Below are 20,987 nucleotides of genomic sequence, written 5' to 3' on the forward strand. Positions count from 1 at the left end.
GATAGAAGTGTTTGCACTTGAGAAATTCCAGGTAACCTAATACATGAAAAAATATGAAAGTTGTTTACTTTTTTGGAGAAGTCACCTTAGGATTATTTCAAATACTTTATTCTAAAGATGTATAAACACCTTTGACAATAATAGTAACACATTTACTATTATTAAGTCTAGTGAGTAAAAAAGATCTCAGGAAAATTTGGAGACAAACAAGACAGTATTTATCCTCCAGAGTTGACAATCTAATTGAACAGATGTCTGAGGCATATCTATGCACTATTATGAGGTGTAGTTGCTGTGCATTCCAATAAACTAAATTAAATATTTATGTTAATGAACCCTGGGTTGAACCATATTAGTTAAATGGTTTGCTAATGTTTGGGAGTTGAAACTGCTGCCAGAATGAAGAAAACATCAAATATTTTAAGAATTCCTGATATATTCAGGACAGGTAGAAATTCTGTGTACACTACTTGAAAGTGGTAATTGTTTCTAAGAGTTTTAGTTCTCCTATGAAAATACTCATATATTTTTTGCTGAAACTCTGCAGAAAGAAGCTTTAACTTTGCCCCTCTCCATCCCTTTTTAAGGCTTTACTTACTGCAGTAACATCACAACACATAGAAATTCATGAAGGAACTGTACTGCAAGCTGTGAGAACATGTTACAATATCTATCTAGCAAGCAAAAATCTCATCAACCAGACAACAGCCAAAGCTACTCTTACTCAGATGCTAAATGTTATCTTTGCACGCATGGAAAACCAAGCAGTAAGTATTGAAAAAAGATCTTGTATATAAGGCAGGCACCAAAAAAGGAGTTTATAGTAATTATAGTAGCAGTTTTGCTGCTGTAGAAATGAATGTCTTTCATTTACAGGTGTTACTGGGGATTTGTTGTATTATTTATTTTGAGGTTTACTTGTTTGACTTTGGTCAAAATATGTTGCTAGTTCACAAATAGAGTGTGAATGGTCGCATGCCACCTTTCTCATGGAAGTATTTATGAATGATATTTTTATTGAACTCAAACTTAAGGTGGAAGGGTAATGTAGATATGAAACTACCTAATTTGATCTATAATGGTATAAAATTATTCATTGAGCCTTAAAAAATACATTTCTGTACTTACAAAATGTATTTCTTCATCCATACATGGAGCTGTCATATCCTTTACACTTAAAACTGCTTCAGATTGGTTGGTAAGAGATCAACATCTAGAATGATTTGGGATTTTCTTTTGTTTTATATGTTTATTGTTGTATTTTATTGTTTAGGTCTTCATAATTAAAAACCAACTTTGAACTTTTTTAAATTTTTTATTTTAAAGAGAAAATGGAAAACAATAAAACTCAGTTTCAGGACAGCCTAGTAGGACATTAACGGTAACTAATACATTGTATATTGTTATCTTCGTAATAGTTATTCATAGTACAAAATATAGGCAAGAAATATTGTCCAAACAGTATTAGCACAAACCTTTCCTTTCAGTGAACTAAGAGAAACTGTCTGTGTAACTATCTTAACTGTCTTGTGTATGTATAATTTTTTCCTTTTTCCTTCCTTCCTTTCCCTTTGCCCCCATCTCAGTTTGTCTTTTCTTTTGAAAAGTTTCTTCCCAATTCACAATATCTACTGTACAATTTGGACCTTATTTACTCATTCAGCTTCTGACACTAGTGGGACAGTGTTTACATGTGTGGGTCTGATTTATTTCACTTATGAATATGGTCTCAAGTTGCATCCATTTACCTATAAAAGTCTCCAGTTTATCCTTCTTTATGGCTATGTACTCCATTGTATAAAAAAATCTTTTTTATCCATTCCTTGGTTGATAGTCATTTGGGTTGTTTCGAAGATTTAGCTAATACAACTTGTGCTGCTGTAAATATGGGTGCACATATGTCACTGTGGTATGATGTTTTTAATTCTTTTGGTAAGACACCCAGAAGGGAATAGCCGGGACCTCTAATCTTAGCTTTTTGAGCAATCTCCATACTGATTTCCACAGTGGTTGCACCTGTTTGCACTACCACCAACAGTGGAGAAGGGTTCCTTTTTTTCCCACAGCCTCTTCAGCATTTGTTATTGGTTTATTTCTTGATGATAGCTGCTCTATTTGGAGTGCAGTGCAATCTCAGTGCTGTTTTAATTTACATCTCTTGAATGACCAATGATGTATTTCTTCATCTGATAATTGTGTGTTCATTTCAGATGCCCATTTTGAGGCCTAATTTTTTTTTCAATTCTTTATATGTTCTAGATATAAGTCCTTTGTCTGAGAGACAATGAGCAATTTTTTCCTATTCTGTGGGTTGTCTCTTCACTCTGTTGGTGATTTCTTTTGTTGTGCCTAGGCTTATTAATAAGGTGAGATCCAATGTGTTGATTTTTTTTTGTAGTATTTCCCCTGTGGTCTGGGTTTTGTTCATGAAGTCTTTGCTTACATCTACATCTTCAAGCTTTCTGCCTTTTTTTTTTTTTTCCAGCAAATTTAGTGTTTCTGTTTTAATATTTAGAGGTTTGATCCATTTAGACTCTAGTGTAGTGCATGGTGATGGACATGGGTCTAGTTTTAGTCTTTGGCATGTGGAAAGCCAGTGTTTCCAACACCATTTATTAAAGAAGCTGTCTTTCAGTGAACCTGTTTGGCTCCTGTCTCAAAGATAGGCAGTCAAGTGTCTCTGGAGGTGTGTCTGCATCTTCTAATCTGTTCCACTGATCCTCAGGCCTGTTTTTTTGCCAGTTCTATGGTGATTTTGTCACAGTAGTTTTGTAGTATAATTTCAGGCCAGGTATTGTGATGCCTCCTGACTTGCCTTTGTTGCCAGAACTGCTTTTGCTATTCTAGGTCTCTCTTGGTTCCAAATGAATTTTAGGATCATTTTCTCTGATTCTGTGAGTATGCTAATGGTATTTTGATTGAGATTGCATTAAATCTGTATAAGAGTTTTGGGAGTATGACCATTTTCACTATGTTGGGTCTTCCCATCCATGAACAAGAGATACCTTTCCATTTTCTGATATTCTCTTCAATCTCCTTTTTCAGAGTACTGTAATTTTCAATGTATAGATCTTTTATTTTGTTAGATTGATTCCTAAGTATTTAATGTTTTGGATGCTATTGTAAAGGGTGTAGTGTCTCTTATTTCTCTCTGTGAGTTTGTTGCTTGTGTACAGGAACTCTATTGATTTTTGAGTGTTGACTTTGTATCTGGCTATGCTGCCGAATTTGGTTATTAAATCTACAAGTCTTTTGGTGGAGTTTTTGGGGTCTTCTATGTAGAATATTATGTCATCCACAAATGGTGATAATTTAACTTCTTCATTTTCTGTCCTTATTCCTATTATTTCTTTCTCTTGTCTAATTGCTCTGACTTATGTTTCCAGAACTATATTGAATAGGAGTGGTGAGAGTGGACATCCTTGTCTTGTTCCTGATTTTAGAGTGAAAGCTTTCAGTTTTTACCATTTAGTATGTTAGCTGTTGGTTTGTTGTAGATAGCTTTTATCAAATTGACTATCTATTCCAATTTTCTGTAGGGTTTTTATTGTGAATGGGTGGTAGACTGTTTCAAATGCTTTTTCTGCATCTGTTGAGATGATCATGTGATCTTTATCTTTAGTTCTGTTAATATGTGTGTTACATGTGTTGATTTGCATATGTTGAACTATTCCTGCATCCCTGATAAGAATCCTACTTAGTCATGGTGTATATAATCTTGATGTGATGATTTGCTGTATTCTGTTTGTGTTAGTATCTTATTGAGGTTTTTTTTTGCATCTGTGTTCATTAGAGAGATTGGCTGGTAGTTTTCTTTTTTGGTTGAGTTCTTTTCTGGTTTTGGAATCAGGGTAATACTTACTTGCAGGAATGATTTTAAGAGTGTTGCTTCCCTTTCAATTTCCTTAAACAGTTTCATCATTAGTGGCATTAGTTTTTCTTTAAATTTCTTGTAAAATGCAACAGTCCATCTTGTAAAATGCAACAATCCATCAGGGCCTGGGCTTTTCTTTGTTCATAAATTTTTAATTACATTCTCAATTTCATTGGTTAATATCAGGTTATGTAGAATTTTTATATCTTATTGATTTAGTTTTGGCAATTCAAATGTGTCTCGGAATCTGTCCACTTGTTCTGTGTTTTCCATCTTATTAGAATGTAGGTTCTTTTAGTACATATTGATGATCTTCTGGATTTATGTAGGACCTGTTGTGATTTCCCTCTTTCCACTCCTAATTGCTTGAGTTTGTTTTTCTTCTTTTTGATGTGATTATCTAATGGTTTTTTGATTTTATTTATTCTTTTAGAAAGCCAACTTGTCAATTCATTGATTCTTTGTATCATTTTCTTACTCTCAATTGCATTAATTTCTGCTTTTTATAATTTCCTCCCTTGTATTAGCTTTGGGTTTAAATTGTTCTTTTTGTAGAAGTTTGGGGTTCAGCATTTCGTTGTTTGAGCTCATTCTATTTTCCTGATGTGAGAGTTCATTGGTATAAATTTCTCTTGTAGGACTGCTTCCATTGTGTCCTGAATAAGTTTTGGTATGTTGTATAAGCATTATTGTTAAACTGTATATGCTGTAATTTGATCTTTAATTTCCTGTATGACCCATTGGTTCAGCAGGGTATTGTTTAATTTCCATGTATTCATGTAGTTTTTGTGGTTTTGTCATTGATTTCCAGTTTCATTGCAGTATGGTCAGTTAGTATGCATTGGATGATTTCACTTCTTCTATGTGTTTTCTGGGTAATATGTAGTCTGTTTTGGAGCCGCTGAGAAGAATGTGTTTTCTGATGTTTTGGGGTGGAATACTCTGTAGACATCTGCCAGGTCCATTTGTTCCCAGGCTTGGTTTAATTCTGATAGTTCTTCGTTGATTTTTTTTTTTGTCTGTTCATGTACCTGTTTGTGAGAGTGGAGTATTGAGGTCCCCCACTACAATTGTCTGTCTCAGTGCTTATTTGATTATTCATGTCTGTTAATATTTGTGTTATATATTTATTGGGTGCAACAGTGTTTGGTGCATATATATCTATGATTGTTACGTCTTCATGGAGTTTTCCCTTAACAAGTATATTGTGACCTTCTTTGTCTCTTTTGACCACTTTTGCCATAAAGTTTACATTGTCTGAAATCAGAATAGCTATTCCTGCCTTTTTTTTTTTTGCATTCCCGTCACAGGATTGTTGTCCATCCTTTGACTTTTAGTCTGTGAATTTCTTTTTGAGTTAAATGTTTTTCTTGAATGCAGCATATTGTTGGATCTTGTTTCTTCATCCATTCTACCAGTTTGTTTCTTTTGATTGGTGAGTGGAGACCATTTACATTGATGGTTTTAACTGATATGTATTGGCTTACCTTTTTTATGTTCTTTTCCTGTTACTGGCTTCCTGTCTTTCTCCTCTGTTTAATTACTTGCCCTGCGGGCTGCTGCTTTCTGTTAGTGTGCATGTGTTTGTGGTCTTTTTTACCTCTTTCTAATATATCTTTTGGAGCATTCAAAGAGCTGATTTGGTGGTTATAAATTTCTTCAGTTATTCTTTGTCATGGAAGCATCTTATATCTCCTTTGATTTTTGGAAGATAGTTTTAAGGGGTACATCAGTCTGGGTTGAAGATTGTTTTCTTTTAGGGGTTGAAATACCTCACTCTAGGGTCTTCACGATTCAAGGGTTTATGTTGAGAAGTCTGCTGTGATTCTGATGGGTTTTCCTTTATAAGGGATTTGATTCCTTTGTGTAGCCACTTTTGTTTTGTTTTGTTTTGTTTTTGGTTTTTCTCCGGTACCGGGAACCGAACTCACGACCTTGTGCTTGCCAGGCAGGCGCTTTGCCATGTGTAGCCACTTTTAATACTTGGTTCTTGTGCTGAATTTCTGGAATCTTAATTATTATGTACCTTGGTGTAGATTTATTTTGGTCGTGGCAATTTGGTATCCTATATGCTTCAGTTACTTGCATGTCAAATTCTTTATCCATATTTGGGAAGTTTTCTGCTATTATTTCTATGAGTAGTTTTTTTTTTTTTTTTTAATGTCTTTTGCGCTGTCTCTGGCTTTCTCATTGATTCTAGTCAATCTCATTTTATTCTTCTTTGCTTCATCTTGTAATTGTTACATTAATTTTTCATGGTCTCTTGCTATTTTTAAGATACCTTTCTTTTCATGGTCACCAGCCACAATCCTGTCTTCTAGGTCTGATATTCTATCCTTGCCTTCATTGAATCTGTTGTCAGTACTTTTGTGTTAGTTAACTTTTGTCTCATTGCTGGGACAAAATACCTGGCGCCCAAAATTAAGGAAGGAAAGGTTTATTTAGCTCACAGTTTGTAGAGGTTACAGCCCATAATCGGCTGGCTCCAGGGCAGAGCGGCACATGGCAGAGGACTACAGTTCATGGTGGCAGAAAATAGCAAAAGCAGCAAGAGCAAAAAGGGAGGAGTGGCAGCCAGGAGAGCAAGCTTCTTTCCCTTCCTTATATTATATGCAAACTACCCACCCCAGGGCAGGTGTAGCGCTTATACCCATAATCTCAGCATTGGACCATGGATCAATCATAAACTGTAGAAACCTGCACCCATGACTGCTTGAGGCTCTGGGGGGATATCAGACACAAACCATAACAACTTTCAATAGAGTTTTTAAACTCCTAGACTTCTGTTTGTATCTGTTTCATGAATTTTGTGTCTTTCCTATGTTGGGTTTTTATGTTTTCCAGAGCTCTTCTATTTTTTTTTTTTAATCTGCGTCACCTTAAGTGTCATTTATTTCTATCATTTCTTTTTGCATCTTATGATCAATTTTTTCTATTGCCTCTTCCACTTGTTTTTTCACTTCTGTTGCTATCATTTCAGAGAGTTCCAGTGGTTGGTTGGCTTCTGATTTCCTCTGTCTCTTTTGTGCTCTGAACTTGTCCTGGGTGGTCTGGGCATTTGGGTTGCATTTTGCTTCTGTGTCTTGTTATTTTCCATTTTCTGTTTTTTTTTGTTTTGTTTTGTGTTGATGCTTACAGGTTTCTTATGGTATATAGCTTTATCCCTAGTATGAGGCTTCCCTAAAAAATGGCTGTTCCACAGGTGTGTCTTGCAGGTAGGTATAGGTAGTTCTTGGTCTTTGTGTCTATCCAAAGAACCACCTTCCCATTGTGTTGAGAATGAGAATTTTTTACCTATTTGACTTAGCACCCCAGTCCTTTGGTACTGGATTATGGTGCTTATAATGATCCTACATAATCACAGTGTTGTCATACAGGAGAGAAAAGCTGAATATAGCTGATACGGTTTCCTGGCTAAAGTAGTATAGTTAACAATAATAATAGTCTCAAGCACAACCTGCCTACTGACAGACTGTTAGCCTGATACTTTTAACCACAGGGGCAAATTCTATAATTGTATAACAGAATCTACCATATACCAGGAACCTATATGCAATGATTTTCCCTTTACTGGAGTGATTTTTACCCTGTTGTGAGGGGAGATTAAGAGGGATGGGGCAAGGGCAAGATGGAGAGATTAGTGAGATCCTATATAGTAAGAGCAAGGCTCGCGGGGCATGGGTTGATCCTCGAAGTTTTGGGAAACTGGAGAACAGTATAGGGAAACAATAGAGGAGGAAGCAAAGGAATATTAAGGTGAACCAGGCAGAGAAGAGACAGTGTTTATTCACGTGAAAGCATCATAAAATCAAGCAAGATAGTTGGTGAAAAAGAATTAGAAAACAAATAGATAAAACATGAAGGAAGGTAATAAATCTAAGTCATTAAAAAAAGAGGAGAGAAAAAAGAGACTAAAAACAGAAAACAGATCACATTAAACTAAATAGCAAAAAGACCTCAAGCAGACAAAACAGGAAAATGGATCAAATAAACATAGAAAAATAAATGGAGTAATATTAAAAATAAATGGAGTAAAATTTCTCTGGTGTTCACAGTTCTGTGGTAGGTCCATGTCAGATCTCAGAAATGTGTACTCCAGCCAGTTTTGCAGTGGCATTTGTGCTGGGTATAGAGCTGATCTTGGCTTCTGGATGTGGGGGCTGGGGCTGGCATTTTGTTGCTGGGGTCTCCCCAGTCCTTTGAGGGCTATATATAGGAAAGAATGGCTGTACCATGTGTCCCCTTCTATTCTGCCTGTCCATGTGCCAAAGCACAATGCTGGTTCATCTGACTTAGCAACTGCTGGTGAGTGTGTCCATGTCCGGGTCTTGAGGGGGTCCTCACCTGGAGTGATCTGTCTATGTGCGTCCTGACATGGCTGCCTCCTCAAGTGCCTTGCTGAGTCGCCCAGTATTTTTACTTTGGACAGATTTAAACTGAGAGAATAGTTGCAAAAATATTACAGAGAGATCCTTATATTCTTTACCCTGCTACCCTTATGCCAACATCTTACTTAACTATAGTAGCAAAAGTGGAATTAACAGTGGTGGAATACTAATAAACTAGAGACCTTCTTGAAGTTCACCATCTTTGTCAGTGATGTTCCTTTTCTGTTTTTAAGATCTGACCTAGGATTATACATTATGTTTAATACACATTCAGTTCTTAGGTCTTAGTCTTCTCCAGTGTGATAAATCCTCAGCCTTTCCTTATATTTTATGATCTTGCTGTCTTTGAAGCATATTTATTAATCATTTATTTTGTTCAGTGTCCCTCAGTTTACTTTTTTTCTTGTTTTCTGGTGATCAGAATGAAATTGTGCCTGTTTTATTTTCTGCTAGAATGCCTCTAAACTAATGTTTGCTCCTTTTTGATTCATCATGTCACGGATTCATGATATTGACAGGTCTTTTTGGTGGTGATGTTATAACCTTGATTACTTAAGATTCTGTCAGTGTCTTCCTCTGTGGAGTTACAGTACTAGTTTTTTTTATTTTTTGTATCTAATAGCTTGAGGGAGATACAGTAATTACTCAGTTCACTAATGCTTCTGTTTGCAAACAATTTGGTTAATAAACAAAAGCATTGGTAGAATTTTGCTTCCATTCTCAAGGCAACAAATACAGCCTCAGCCATCTTCCACACACAAAGACAAATGGCAGCTATCTTCCCCCAAATTGTGAAACAAATTTAGTTCATAAACTGAGGTACCACTGTATTTTAAGACCAAGCAAATCTCCTACTGTACTTCTCACATCATCACTGCTCCACGTTTTAGTGTTCATTGTAGATTGGTTACTTACCAATCTATTGGTAAGATTGGTCTTTCTGTAATGGTGATTTTCTGTTTCTTTCCTTTGATGTTCATTAATTGGAACTCTTCCCCCTTTTTAAAAATACAAATCTGTGCTCAAAGATATTTTATTCTGTGGATTACAAGCTGAAACTATCATTATTTTGTTGCTTATATTATTTTAGCTTTGGCCTTGTGTCCTTTTGACCAGCTCCTATCATTTTTTTTAATAGCTCCTTATTTTTCTGGAATCTCAAGATGTTCCATGCTTATTTTGAATTTTCCTTGCTTCCGCATTGAAAACAAACACAGGCCCAAGGAGCACTCCTCCTTCAATCGGAGAATGGTGTTGAGAAGCCAAATTCTGAGTGCTAAGTGTGTTCATTGTCTCTAAGGTGTTATTTCTTCTAGACCCTCCCAGCTGATAGATCTAGCAAGTACATGTATATCTAGCTCCTTCTCTACTCTAATATGAGTCTCTATGTTTATTACAATGATCTTTCTAAGTCCAATATAATATCACAGGGTTCATTTCAGCCTTCTTTCTTAATTTATTTCTAACTCCTCCCTGAGCAATAAGAAATCTAGTTTAACTTTCTACATTTATATTACTTAGTCCTATTATATAACATTACTTTTAGAATTGCTCACCTGTACCACTTAGAGAAGCAAATTTACTAAGTCGGTTATAGTGCCTGTAGTCAGTTCTTTCTGCCTTTAGTCTTGTGTTAGCCATTCAGAATACTGTTTTCCGGGTCTGGGGATTTAGCTCAGCGGCACAGCGCCTGCCTGGCAAGCGCAAGGTCGTGAGTTCAATCCTCAGTACTGGAAAAGAAACAACAATAACAACAACAACAACAAAAAAACCCAAAAATACTGTTTTCCAAAACTTACTTACTTTAGTCCCTTTCTTCCTCTTTGAAGTGGTAATGTTACTCCTTTGAAATACATTTAGTTTCATTTGTTACAGTTTCTCAGCTTTAGTACTCTTCGCATCCTGGTTGGTTTTAGTTACTTATTTTTTGGGTATATAAAATACTATTATGGTTTAAGAGTCAGAACTATACAGGTAGATTTAGAGAAGTACCATTCCCTCCTAATTCCTACTACCCCATTTTTTTTCTCTTTTCCACTCCTTGGATGTAGCAAATCTCTTTAATTTCTAGTTTATGTATCCTGTATTTCTTCAGCACATATGAGCAGATATGTGTAGCTTTGTCACCCAGTTACATAAAAGGTAGCACATTATATTATCTATCATTGCATAACAAATCATTCCAAATTTGAGCTACTTAAAACAAATGTTTATGATGTATCACAGTTTCTGAGGGCCCAGGATCCACATGTAGGTTAGCTGGGTGGCTCTGACTTGAGTTTCATTTAACATAACAGGAAGTTGCAGAGTCAGGACGTCATCTAGAGCTGTAGTTATTTACAGACTATTGGAAGCCAGGTGTGGTGGTGCATACCTGTAATCCCAGCACTCAGGATGCTGAGGCAGGAGGATCACAGGAAGATCGTTGCGAGTTTGAGACCAGCCTAGGCTACAAAGTAAGCTCAAGGCCAACCTGAACTGCATAGTGAGACCCTGTCTCAAAAAGACATACATACATACATACATACATAAATAAATAAATAAATAAATAAATAAATACTATTGGATGAGGTAATATGTTTCAAGCTTACTTATGTGGCTGTTTGCAAAAGGCCTCATTTCTTCATTCTTTGTTGGGCAGAGGTCTGGGGTCCTTACCTTCTGGGTCAAGAGGGCTGCTTCTGATATGGCACCTGACTTCACCAGAGTGAATCATCTGAGAGAGTGACAAGACAGAAGCTGTAATGTCTACCTTACAGCCAGAAGTAGTCCCACAGACCATGAATGGTGCACTATGGGAGGAAAATGCATAAAAGGTAGTGAAGATCAAATATATCAGGAAGACACATTGTTGGTGGCCGTCTTCCCATAGACACTCTTTGTACTATGTTCTTTTCACCTAACAGTGTCCTGGAAAGCACATTCTATATTAGTCCTTAAAGATTTCCCTCCTTTTATACAGATGTGTAGTTTTCTAAGACACAGAACCACAGTCTGTTCAGTCATTCTCCTATGTAGCAGGATATTTCTCTTCTATATAGCAAAATACCTCTCTTCTGATACTTTACAACTTTACATAGTGATTTTGCTGCTTTTTTGAAGATGTCAAAGAAAATAATTTTATCACTTTTTAAAGTGGTAGAAACAAGTTTTATTGTTTGATTTGTTCAGTAAGGTTTTACTGAATTTCTTTCTTTCTTTCTTTCTTTTGTCTTTTTGAGATAGGGTGTCACTATGCAGTTCACGCTAGTCTTGAGAACTCACTTTGTAGCCCAGGCTGGCCTCAAACTCACAACAATCCTCCCGCCTCAGGCTCCCAAGTGCTGGGATTATAGGCGTGTGCTACCATACCTGGCTTTTACTGAATTTCTTGCAGTGATGTTAGGCTTCACTTCTGTAGTGATGGGCAAAACTGACATGATCATTACCTTTGAAGGTTTGAAAAACTGGAACAAAGCATTTGAACCCAAAGGGGATGAACTTTAAACAGATAATCACACAAATAAATTTATAATTAGATCATGATAAAGGTGTGAGCATGTTTCATGTCCTAGAGTATATTTAGTTCTGTGTTATGGATAAACATAAAGTGGGGAGATGGATAAAGAGAAAATGGGAATAAGGGGCAAATGATCTAACTACCACATTTATTAAAATCTTATAAGCTAGAAGTCTGATTCATTTATATATATCACTGATAGCCTTATTCTTTCCCCGAATAAAACTCTTGAGAAAACAAACTTTCCTAGACCCTATTATATAAAAAGCTCAGTCCAGTGCTGGGTGTGGTGACACACACTTATAATCCCGGCACTCAAGAGGATGAGTCAGGAGGATTTCTGCAAGTTCAAGACCAGCCTGGGCTGTGGAGAAATAGGAACTCTTCTCCACTGCTGGTGGGAATGCAGACTGGTGAAACCACTGTGGTAATCAGTTTGGAGATTCCTCAGCAAACTAGGTCTGGAGGTCCCATTCAACCTAGCTATTCCCCTTCTGGGTATTTTCCCAGAAGATCTGAAAATATCATATCACAATGATATATGTGCACTCATGTTTATAACAGCTCACTGTATAATAGCTAAATCGTGGAAGCAACCCAAATATCCATCCACTGAGGAATAAATAAAAAAATGGTGGTACTTTTATATAATGAAATATATTACTCAGCTATAAAGAAAGTCTTTTGTAGGTAAATGGTCTCAACTAGAGACCATGCTCAAAAGTGAAACTAAGCAGACCTGATGTGTAAGCAACATATTGTCTCACTAGTGTAAGACCCTGAAAGAGTGAATAAAAATTAGGAGGTATGATAGACATTGTGAAATGAAAGGAAACTGCTCAAAAGTAAAGAGCAACTGGGATGAGGGAAAAGAGAAAGGAAAGAAGGGAAAAATTATGTATACATGTATGTACTGAATAGCTAACATGGTTGTACTGCTGACTTCAATCGCTTTATTGAAAGGAACGGTTAATCATTAATTATTTGGTCAGTCTTGCATGTCTATATTTGTTTTTCTGAGTACCACTATGAAGATACCAATATGTAATGCAACAACCAACCATTGTTAATTTCCTGTGACCTTGTCTGTAATGCAGTATTGCTAGTATTTTTCTTGTGCTATTTTGTAAATGGATGTCTGTTTGTTAGTATGTTTTCGTTCTTTTATTTTTAACATAAAAAAAAAAAAAAAGAACAACCTGGGCTACATAGTTCAAGGCCAGCCTGAAAACATAGAAAGGCCTTCTCTCCACAAAACAAAACAAGACCGAGTAAAACCCAATCCTAAGATTATTTCCGTAGAAAAAAGTACTGTATTCCCTGTAAAAGACGGGAAATAACTGGAGGCACTTATGCTTCAAAGGCACAGTTGAGATGGTTTTGATTGTCATGACTGGGGCAGGGAGGTATTATTGGTATATTGTAGATAGAGGGCAGAGATGCTTGTGAACACCTTGTGGTGTACAGAACAGGTCACGTACAGCAAGGAAATATCCAGTCCAAAACATCAGTAGTGCTAATGTTGAAAAACCTAAAGTATAGATGTGTACAGAAAATGTTATTTTCAGAGAATAACATTTTCTCTTTTTCTTTCCAAGGATATTGCTAGAATTTCTACAACTTTGGAGTCTGTGGAAAAAACTAGAATTTGACACCATGTTCATTTGACTCCAAAGCATTTGCCTGTCTCACTAAATCATGGTACAAATTGTTAAAGTTAAGCTGAAGGTAGAATTTAATTACAGGTCATAGGTTTTATTTGTTTTTGCACTACTAAGGATTAAACCCAAAGCCTTCACACTGAGCTATATCTCCAGCCCTTTTTTTATTTTTGGAGACAGAGTCTTGCCAAATTGCTAAATTGCCTGAGCTCAAAGTTGTGATTCTCCTGCCTCAGCCCCCCAGGAGCAGGGATTACAGGCATATACATAAGTTACAGAATTTTTACTGTTAATTGGGACTTGTCTTTCCCATAAATGAGTTAAAGTATTGGTTTGAGAGTTCTGTTATCATTATAATTGTTTGACTAATCATGCCTATCAATTTACTTACATGTAAAATAAAAAATTTGGACTACCTAGATTAGAAGGCTATTCCTGCCTTTTTGGACATTAAAAAATTTAAATTCATATTTATTTTATAAATTCATGTAATTATTGTGTTTAATTTAGAATGAGAATATAAAATGTTCATATTTGATATTGTAAATGTGAGAGTCATTTTTACGAGATCATGAGGATTAAGAGATATGTGAAGAACAATTAAAGTGCTAAAAAGAGAAACCCTGTGATCCTGATTGTTGTTTTTAGCATCTTGTAAGAGCTAGTTTAATACAGATAGTATTACGTACTTAATAATGGCAGGTCTTCTAGAAAAAATTCAGCTGGGCGTGGTGGCACACACCTGTAATTCCAGCACTCAGGAACCTGAAGCAGGATTATTGCAAGTTCAAGACCATCCTGGGCTACAAAGTGAGCTCAAGGCCATCCTGAACTGCATAGTGAGACCCCAACTCAAAAAGACCAAAAAAAAAATTTTTTTTTAAATTAAAAAAAAAAAACCTCAGACATTTTAGAGACAGCTTTTTCATACTTAATAGATGACTGAGCAGAATGATTGTAATTTTGTGTGTTAAATATCTTATTTTTAATTAAAAGATGTTTTATAAGGTAATACAAGAACATGCTTTGGAGGGTATGCACTGAAAAAGTTCTCTCCCACTCTTATTTCTCATTAGGTCATTTCTCAGCTCCATACCTATACATAAACATTGTTACTGTTATGTGTCTTTTTAGACTTTATTTCTTATGTATAAGTGGAAGTGAGTATGTATGTGTTCCATCTATTTTTACCTTCCTTAATGGAATTTTTATTTGATTTTAGGTAAGTCCATTGTTGGCAACAGTCTAGTTATTACTCTGAGGCTTTTAAAAAATAGCTTTAGTTTTATTTAGATAATACATTCCACAACATCAGACATCAGATGTAATCAAAAGGCAATGTAGTGAAAATCTTCTGTCTCTGTTCTTACGTACCAATTTCCAGTTACCTAAGGTGTAAACATTGTTAATTATTTCTAGTGTATTTTAGGTTGTTTCTGATAGACTATAATTTCTAAGTCTACATGAAAAGGATTTATAGCCAAATGGAACATCATCTCTCTAGATTTTGAACTACTTATTTTACTGATATTAGAGGTTATGTTTCTTTCCAGTTGCAGGAAGCCAAACAAATGGAGAAAGAAAGGCATCGGCAGCATCATCATTTGTTGCAGTCCCCAGTAAGCCATCATGAGCCTGAATCACCTCAACTTAGATACTTGTCACCTCAGACTGTTGATCATATATCCCAAGAACAAGGGGACCTTGACCCCCATTCAAATGATGTGGATAAAAGTCTCCAGGATGACACAGAGCCTGAAAATGGATCTGATATTTCCAGTGCTGAAAATGAACAGACTGAAGCTGATCAAGCAACTGCAGCTGAAAGTAATCTTATTAAGAAGCGGGTGTAGGGTGTGTGTGTGTTAAGGGGAAGGTGTTGCAATGAGAATTTTTGATGATGAAATGAGGAAAGAATAATATTATTTAATATATATGTCAGATACATTGTGGTAGCTGTGACCTTTTTCCATCCTAGGTGGTAAAGTTAATTTGACTTAACCCACAAAACTTCTATTAAAGCCACTGTGCATTTATAGCATCTCGTAAGCAGTATAATTTGTAAAATTTCTTTGGGGGAGATACATGTGTCTAAAGTAAGTCATAAGTGTCTTAGCATATTATATAGGAACTTCAGTTTTCTCCTTAAAATTAATTTTTATAGCAAACAAGGGTTCTACTTTAGACCGAAAAATGTTAGGAAATCATTATCAATTTAGAAAAAATTATGATCAAAAAGTGCTGAAAATAAATATAAAAACATTTTTTAGTAACCACCTAGCATACAAAATTTATTTTTATGTCTTCATATATAGTAATCTCTAAAATTGAGATATTCTCAAAATATTTTCTATGCATATTTATGTATAAGAAAAAATTATTGTAACAAAAATTGTTACTTTTATTTCTTAGGTACTGTGCTAGTACTTTGGATTAAGATGATTGGTGCAGCCATTGCTTATAGTGTTTAACCTGCCTGGAGGGTCAGTTGAGCATAAATGAGGTATACTGTGTGCAAAGTTTTCTGAAAGCAGGGTGCACAAGGCAGTCAGGAGAGTGCTTCGGAGAGTTAGGAAGTACTTTCATAGAGAGAATATTTTATTGGAATTGTGATGGGTAGGAGTACAAATTGGCTTAGCTAGAAATTGGGTAAATTTCCCAACAGAGGAGACACATGGGCTAAGGTCAAGGAGTGGTAACATCTACTGTGTTAGGCCCCACTGTTTGTGCCTTATGAAGTACAAATAACATATATAAGACCTAGTTTCCTATAACATTATTGTGATATTTTGACTGTAAATGTGCTTTTCTCCCAACAGCTGATGTAAATGAAAATTCTGCTTGAGAACCATTGGCTTAGAGTACAAGTTCTAGAGAACCTCTTGACACTTACTAGTGTCTGACTTTGGGCATAACAGTTAAATTCTCTAACCATTTCCTATGTGTAATAATAGTCACTGTTACTGTAATCTATTTCTGTCAGTTAATTATGTGAGAATTTTAATTCACTAGCCATTTTGTACACATTTTGAGATAGTGACTGTATAGTTACTTTGAAATTCTGATTTTCACACTCAAGAATTTACCCAGTTAGAACATAGAAATAAAAAACTTAACAATGTAGAAAGTTTACCTGCCAACTATTCCATAGAAGAATCTCAATGCTGTTTTTACTTGGCAATTTTATAAAATAAGCGTACTTGTTTTATTTGCTTATTTATCAAGCTTTCCCTTGTGGCATTTAGTATTTTCGTAGAACTTAGAAGACACTCGATTAGGAACAGTGAAATTGTAAGGACAGGCATAGTGGCCTTTTACGGGACAGGACGTGGGAGCCAGTAGAGACAGCATGAGTACCAACTAGTGTACAATCTCATGCCAGTTGACTAGTAGTGCAGTGGCTCCCAGGACAGGGTTCCAGATACGCTAACTTTCTAACACGCTGTGAGCTACCTAGCGATATTGTTGGCATTTCAAAAAGCTCAGTGCAAATTCTATTTTTATCTTTGGTCGTCTAGACAAGTTATCGGGACTGTTAAGATTCATCAGTTTCTCTTAGGCTATTCAGAATTTCTGATTTACAGTTAACTTGTTATTTTTTTCCTGTGTTACTTTGTTTCACAAATTGGCAAATGAATTCTTCTTCACTTCTTCACTTTATTTGGAAATGTAGATTCAGTTGAGAAATGGTAAGAAAAGCACTGATAGAGGTCCAGATGGCTCCCTCTCAAGGACCTTTTCTTAAGGACCTTGCTGTAGTAAAGTACAATGTTGATCTTACTAGTAATCAGAACATTTTAATTGTGCTTAGTACATTATTTGATAAGGGTTAGTATAGTAGTATATACACTAAGCATGTGTAAGACATGGTAGATGTTTCACTCAAAAAGACTTCAAAGTTCAGTTCTGAAAGGAATCTAGAAAATTTAAATTCAATAATTATTTAATAGCTTATCAAATGAACTATTGTTAAGATTGACTTGAATTTGAGAAGTGCTTGTTTTTGTTTTTTACAGATTTTGATGGTTTGACATAATTGTATGTAATTTTTATTTGATTTTCTTTTTCATTTTTCAGGAACAAACTTTTTTCATCAAATGTGTTTAGTAAAGTTTCCAAAAACATTAACTGAGTTTTTCTCTTCTTAAAGCATTATCTAAAAATGATATCTTGTATGATGGAGAAAACCATGACTATGAGGAAAAGCCACAAGACATTGTACAGAGCATTGTAGAAGAAATGGTGAACATCGTTGTTGGAGGTAGTATACTTCATTTAAAGTGAATTTAGTCTGTTTCATGGAATTTTATCAGACCATAGAGTCTGTAGAATATGTGGAACCAAACAAAATTATGAGTGCTTTCCCAATTTAGTGATTTGTGTGTGTGATCTAGCAAAATATAGTAATCTCTTCTTATCTCCTATATACATAGGGTATATCTTTCAAGTCCCTCCTCAATAGATGCTTAAAACCACTATGTAATACCAAACCCTTTATATACTCCTCCCTGCTTCCTCTCTCTGTCTTTCCCTCCCTCCTTCTCTCCTTATTTTATCTTAACTAAGCACTAAGCCATGTGCTGTGGTCATAATACCTTCAGTTTGATGTAAAATGGCAAAGCTTAAAATGAATTTTCTTCTCAATTATAAGGATGGAAGGGTCATTCTTAACATAGATCTTGGCAACCTCTGCTTATGATTTGTTTTCCCTTTATTAAGTCAAGAATTTTTACCCTTTCACTTTTTTTTTTTTTTTTGCGGAACTGGGGATCAAACTGACAACCTTGCACTTGCCGGGCAGGCGCTTTTGCCGTTGAGCTGTATCCCCAGCCCCTTACCCTTTCACTTAAAGGAAGAACTTTATGGTTTCTCTTTAGCATGTCTGTGTTGCCAACATCATTATTCTTGTGCTTTGGTGCCATTATTGAGTATAGTAAGGGTTACTTGAATACAGATTCTATAATGTTGTGACAGATATAATAAATAATTAAGTGACTAATGGGTGGGTAGCATATGTATTGTATATATATTGATCAAAAGACTGGTTCTTGTCCTGGGTGAGATGCACTGGGTTGGCAAGAGATTTCATTTGCTACTGAGATAGTACACAATTCAAAACTGAAGAATTATTTCTGGAATTTTCCATTTTAATGTTTTCAGTCTGTAATGACTATGGATAACTAAAATGCAGAAAGTGAAGCCAAAAGTAGGAGGGGTGGGACTATTATTTTTAAATATCTTTCATTATATTGGAATACTCCTTTTAAAATTTTTTTATTTGTATTATGTTTGTAGTGCATGCATTTTACAGTCATCTTGAGTGGGTACATGTAAATAATACAACTTGCCTTTTTTTTTTAATCCCCTTCCCTTTCCCATCTCCCATCCTCTCTCCCCTTCTCTAATTTCCTTTCTCCATTTACATTTTTACTGATATTATTTTTCTTAGTTCATGTTTATGACATATAATGTTTACATGTATTGAGGTTATTAGGTTCCTGTACATGGCATATCTTTATTTCCCTTTCATTTCCCATAACCCCTTGCTCTTGGACCCTTTACCATTTGCAAGAGATCCATCCCCTTGGCTCCTAACCATCCTCTTTTGTTCTCTTGGTTGTTCTTCATCTTACTCAAATGAGAGATACCATATCTATCTAACCCTGTGTCTGGTTTATTTCACTCAGCCTTATATATTCTCGGTGCATCCATTTTCCTTCAGATGTCTGAAGTTTGTCCTCCTTTAGCCAAGTAGTATTCCATTATGCATGATTACCACACTTTCTTTATCCAATTGTCTGTTGATGGGTATACAGGATGCTTCCAGGATTGAGTTAGTATGAATTGTACTGTTATAAACTTGGTTATACATGTATTGCTATAGTATGATGTCTTAAGCTCTTTGGGGAAAATATAGAGGATAGCTAGGTCACATGGAATTTCTAATTTTAGTGCTTTGAGAAATCTCCATATTGATTTCCATAATGTTTGTACTAGTTGACATTTCCAACAACCATGTAGGTTTCCTTTTTCACCACTGTCTTGCCAGCATTTATTATTTTTTGATTTCTTGGTGATTGCCACTCTTTCTCGAATAAGATAGAACCTTAGTGGTGTTTTAATTTGCTTTCTGTAATGGCTAGAGATGTTGAAAAATTTTTAATATATTTGTTGGCCATTTGTACTTCTTTCTCTGTGCCATTCTTTATTTTTCCCATTTTTTGACTGGATCTTTTAGGTGGTTTAATTTTTTTAAAGGTTTTTATACTGTATATTCTTGATATTAGTCCTCTGTCCGAGGAGTAGCTAGCAAATTTTTTTTTCCCATTCTGTAGGTTGACTGGTCACTGTACTAAATTGATTCCCTTGCTGTGCAGAACCTTTTCAATTTGATGTAATCCTATTTGTTGATCTTGCTGTTACTTCTTGTGCAATTAGCAATTTCTGTTTAGAAAATCCTTTTGTACAGCTGTGGTTTCAAATGTATTACTTATTTTATCTTCTGATAGTTTGAGTGTTTCTATTTAAATGCTTAGATCTTTGATCTGTTTTAATTTAGTACACTATGAGAGATAGGGGTCTAGTTTCAATCTTCTGCAAAGAGTTACTCAGTTTTCCTTGCACCATGTGTTGTATAGGCTATCCCCCCAATATATGCTTTTGGCCTCTTTGTCAAAGATCAGATATCTGAATATTCCAGTGATGGGGAACCTTGTAGAGCTTTCAGTGATATGAATAGCTTGCTCTGGCATTCGTGCTGTAGATTTGCCACTACTGCTCTATTCTGTTTTATTGGCCCACGTGTGTTTTTGTTCCAGTACCATGTTGGGTTTTTTTTTTAAGTACTTTTGCTTTGTAGTATAGCTTGAAGTTAGGTATTCTATGCATTCTGCTTTTGCTCTTCTGGGTCTCTGCTGGTTCCATATGAATTTTAAGACTGTTTTCTCTAGGTCTATAAAGTATGCTGTTGGTATTTTGATTGGGATTGCAATGAATCTGTATAACAGCTTTAGAAGTGTGGCCATTTTGACTGTATTGGTTCTGCCTGTTGAGGGGCAGGGGACATCTTGCTACGTTTGCCTTAGATGTCTTTTATTACACATACAACGCATATACATATATGCCTTTGCTGACTCATTTGAAAAGTTGTTGTATGCATCATGACATTTTAGACTGTAAATAGCTCAACATATATTTTCTACAAATAAGGGCATTATCATACCTAAACGCAATTTCATTTTCACACCTAAGAAAATTAACACTATTTGAAGAATATATCTAATATGCGTATATTTAAGAATTTTCCTAAAATGTATCTCTTACATCCCTTTTTTTTTTTTTTTTTTTAAAGTATAGGCCTGAATCCAGGTATACTCTTATTTTCTTATGTCTCTTTGGTCTCTATAGTTGAGTACAAGTCTTCTTGCCTTTATCAAAGAAAATTGTGTATTCCTTCGAGAACTTTGATAAAAATAGGGAGGAAAACAGGTAATAGCTGAAATATGGCAAGAATTGAAAAAATTTAGAATGAACAGATAAGGAAAGATGCAGTTGTGTAAAGTTGA

The 20,987-nt window shown here is 35.4% G+C and overlaps 1 protein-coding gene across 1 annotated transcript in view; it reads left to right on the plus strand.

Annotated features, from left to right (window-relative positions):
* Arfgef1 (ADP-ribosylation factor guanine nucleotide-exchange factor 1 (brefeldin A-inhibited)) overlaps positions 1 to 20,987 on the plus strand; it is a gene marked incomplete at its 5' end in the record, with an annotated part of 123,578 nt that overhangs the window by 35,917 nt on the left and 66,674 nt on the right. Inside the window, 3 exon segments of the mRNA XM_005392122.2 lie at positions 588 to 767; positions 14,976 to 15,249; positions 17,573 to 17,683. Of these exon segments, the coding sequence (XP_005392179.1) occupies positions 588 to 767; positions 14,976 to 15,249; positions 17,573 to 17,683 (565 nt within the window).

The sequence above is a fragment of the Chinchilla lanigera genome, unplaced genomic scaffold (genome assembly GCF_000276665.1).
Source record: "Chinchilla lanigera isolate Chin_1 unplaced genomic scaffold, ChiLan1.0 scaffold00043, whole genome shotgun sequence".
Lineage (NCBI taxonomy): Eukaryota > Metazoa > Chordata > Mammalia > Rodentia > Chinchillidae > Chinchilla > Chinchilla lanigera.